The sequence below is a fragment of the Arachis ipaensis genome, chromosome B6 (assembly GCF_059453495.1).
Source record: "Arachis ipaensis isolate K30076 ecotype BB chromosome B6, ASM5945349v1, whole genome shotgun sequence".
Classification (NCBI taxonomy): domain Eukaryota; kingdom Viridiplantae; phylum Streptophyta; class Magnoliopsida; order Fabales; family Fabaceae; genus Arachis; species Arachis ipaensis.
Window position 1 is genome coordinate 121,677,443 of NC_142441.1, and position 3,519 is coordinate 121,680,961.

General features: G+C 44.0%; 1 protein-coding gene across 1 annotated transcript; it reads left to right on the top strand.

The window, feature by feature from the left end:
- The first annotated feature begins 1,151 nt into the window (after nt 1-1,151).
- On the top strand, nt 1,152-2,402 carry LOC148562531 (uncharacterized). The gene is made up of 2 exons (XM_088489971.1): nt 1,152-1,269; nt 1,363-2,402. The coding sequence occupies exons 1-2, from the start codon at nt 1,152-1,154 to the stop codon at nt 2,400-2,402; spliced, it is 1,158 nt and encodes a 385-aa protein (XP_088346097.1).
- The last annotated feature ends 1,117 nt before the right edge of the window (nt 2,403-3,519 follow it).

Consider the following 3,519-nt stretch of genomic DNA (forward strand, 5'->3'; position numbering starts at 1 on the left):
TGAACCTTTTCGCCTTTCCTCTTTGTTTGATGTTTTTATGTTTTGCATGTTATCACTGTTTCTGTTTGTGCTTTTGATTTTGAAGCTTTGGAATGATGATTTTGTTTGATTCTGAAAAAGGTTGTATCTTTGACGGTTTCCATTTGGCATGTTTGGTATTGGCGATGCTCTTTGCTGATAGACTGTAGGAAGATAGTGGCTTTTGATGACTTCGTGTTTTCCTTTTTCGAAATGTTTTGTTATTTGAGATCTTCTTTTCTTGTTTTAAGAAGTGTCGGGACGTGAGCTGTAGATTTTTCCTGAAATCTTGCTTTGTTACTGCCTCCAAAGGATGCCCCAGGGCTTTGGTTTGAGTCTTGGGGTTTTCCTTTTCTGTTTGTTCTTCTGTATCATATTAGTTGAGTTTTTTTGCCCCTCGTCCGAGATGTTTTTTAGTAATCCAATCTTCTTTTCTTATTGTAGGATTAGTTGGCCTCATGTCTTCTCGCAACAACATTGTAGAGATGTCTTCTAAAGTTCCCGAGGGGATGTCCGATCGGCTGGACTCCCTTGTCTTAATGTGTGTCTCTGTTGTGGATGCTGAGTTTTGTGTAGAGCTGAGGAAACGTCATAGGATTTGTGATGGTGGTGCCCGAGAGAGAGATTATGAGCTTGTGGCGCCCGATTCTGACGAGAGGGTTTGTTTTCCTACTTCTGTCGAGGGGGAGCGTCCATTTTTCTACGCCTATGAATATTTCTTCAGCCAGTTGGACATTACTTTTTCTTTTACTGCTTTCGAGACCGACTTGTTGTGGTCGTGTAATATTGCCCCATCCCAGCTTCATCCGAATTCCTGGGGTTTTATCAAGATTTTTCAGCTGCTTTGCCAAGAGTTAGGCATAACACCTTCTCAGACTCTTTTCCTCTATCTTTTTATTTCTGCCAAGCCTGGAGGGTCTTCCAAAAAGAAAGCTTCCTGGGTTTCTTTCAGGTCGGCCCAGGGGCATAAAGTTTTTGCCATGTACGATGAGTCTTTTAAAGATTTTAAGAATTATTTCTTCCGAGTCCGTGCTGTTGAAGGGGCCCGCCCCTTTTTTCTTGATGAAAATGATGAGCCTACCTTTCCTCTAGAATGGCAAAAGAATGTGAGAGTGTCTCGCTATACATGGGAGATGCTTGACGAGGTTGAACGGGCTTTTGTAATTGTTCTTGAAGATTTATGGGGGGAACCACCCCATCTTGATATAAAAAGATTTTTGAGTGATCCATCTTTGGTTCGAACTGCTTTGGGTACTGTCTGACTTGTTTCTATACTTGCTTTTTAGTTTTGCTTCTTCTTTTTGTGATTGTAACCCATTACTGTGGTCGATTCTGTATTTTCAGAGATGTCAAAAAACAACGATTCCATGAAGGCCTACAAGAAAGCAAAGAAGGCTGCAGCTGCTCAAAATATCTCGGCCAAGGTGGCGGGAGAGGGATCTTCTCAAGTTCCGGTGAAGCCGCCCGTGCCGAGTTCTCCTGGGCCGAGGAAGGTAATTCCCACTCCTCGGGTTTGCCTAGCCAAGCCTCCACAGTTTTCCACTGCTACTTCTGGTGCTCCTCCCAACAAGAAACAAAAAACAATTGAGCCTTTCAACCTTGATGCCCCTGATTTTGACGCGGTCGAGTTCGTAGATCAGCAGATCGGTCCATACGGTGTCCTCCCTATGGATGATGTATCACTCCTTCGTCATTTGGATTTTATAACTCGGAGTAGTGTAAAAATGGCACATATGGGAGCTGCCTTGTACCGAACAGCTCAAAATCTTCCTCTCCATGCCACCAAAGCCTTCATGGAGGAGGCAAAACAGGAGTTTGATCGGATCAAGGGCTTTAAGGAGGAGCTTGAGGTGAAGGTGGCCAAACTGGAGAAGGATCTGGAGAATGAGAAGGCGAGTTCCCTTGCTCTGGCGGCTTCTGTGCGGTTGGCCGAGGACACGGCATTGAGGCATAAAGACCGCTACGTCACGTCCTATCGGGAGGGAATGCGTTTGAAGGGGGAGTTGGAGAACGCCCGAGCTGATTATTCTGAGCTTCAGGGTCATCTTGTTGGCAGTGTGAATGCTGCTTACGAGAACCTGAAGGAGCAGGTTCGAATTATTGCTCCCGAGGCCGACCTTACTCTTTTTAGCCTGGATAATGTTGTGAGGGATGGTAAGATTGTCCCTGATGACCAGGATGATGACGATATCGAGCCTCCCCCTGTGCCTGCTATCAAAGTGTCAACTTCTACTGTTCCTCCAGGTGAGGTCGGTCATTCCGTTTCTTATCCGGACTGTCAGATCTTGAACCGGGATGATGGTACCGTAGATGCTGTGCCTATTCAGACTCGCCCTCCTTCTCCCCGTACTGATGCTGCCGAGAAGGCTCCCGATCTTAGCTGATTTTTCTTGGATGTTTGTGTAGATAGCCCGACTTGTGGGCTTTTAAACTCTTTATTTTGTAATTTGAATATTTTGCTGACTGTTGATACTCCTTCTGGTTGCTTGTTTAGCAACTTTTCATTTTAAAAAAACAACAAGTAGCTTTCACGCTTTGGGCCTGATCCTGAAGCTTGTTTATAATATTGTATTTCATATCATGCTTGTTTGCACTTGTCTTGGCACCTTTCTGGGTTTTGAGAATGCTGAAGCCTTGCTGCTCGGCCTCTTTAGATTGCTTTGTACTTATTGCTTGTAGCTTGGATCCTTTGAGGTTGTGGATGTGTGGATCCAACTTGTATTTCGGTTTTCTGGCTCTTACTTGTATTTATTTCTGGCCATCCATAACCGATTTCTTTACGTTGGTCCTCTTTCCAGTTATTTTTGAAGTCATCTTTTTTGGACCTTTGTCAGGTCTCTTTCAGGGACTACTTTTATAACTTGTTTGTTGTAGGAGACCGACTTCTTTGCGTCTTCCTTTTTCAAGTTATTTTTGTAATCCTCTTTTTTGGACCCTTGTCAGGTCTCTTTCAGGGATTACTTTTATAACTTGTTTGTTGGGAGGCCGACTTCTTTGCGTCGTTGATAAACCCATATTTTATGATATATTTTGTGCTTAATTTGAGTGATTTATTCAATCATTCACCCACTTAATCATATTAATTGCATGGTTTTACTTTCCCTTCCTTATTATGTGATGTATGTGAAAAACATATTTCCTATGCTTTAATATTAATTATTTTAATTACCTTTATTTCCATTCGATGCCGTGATTAGTGTGTTGAGTAGTTTCAGATTTTCTAAGGCAGAATGACTTAGAGGATGGAAAAGGAAACATACAAAAATGGAAGAAAAGTGCGAAACAGAGTTTTGCAGAAACTGGTATCCACGCGATCGCATGGACGACGCGATCGCGTGCCAAGCGCGAATCAGCAGCGACGCGGCCGCATGACTGACGCGACCGCGCGCCTTAAGCAGAACGCACATGAAGCGGTCGCATGACTGACGCAACCGCGTGGCAAGGAAAAGATCCAGATGACGCGACCGCGTGACCCACGCGGACGCGTGACAGAGGCCACGT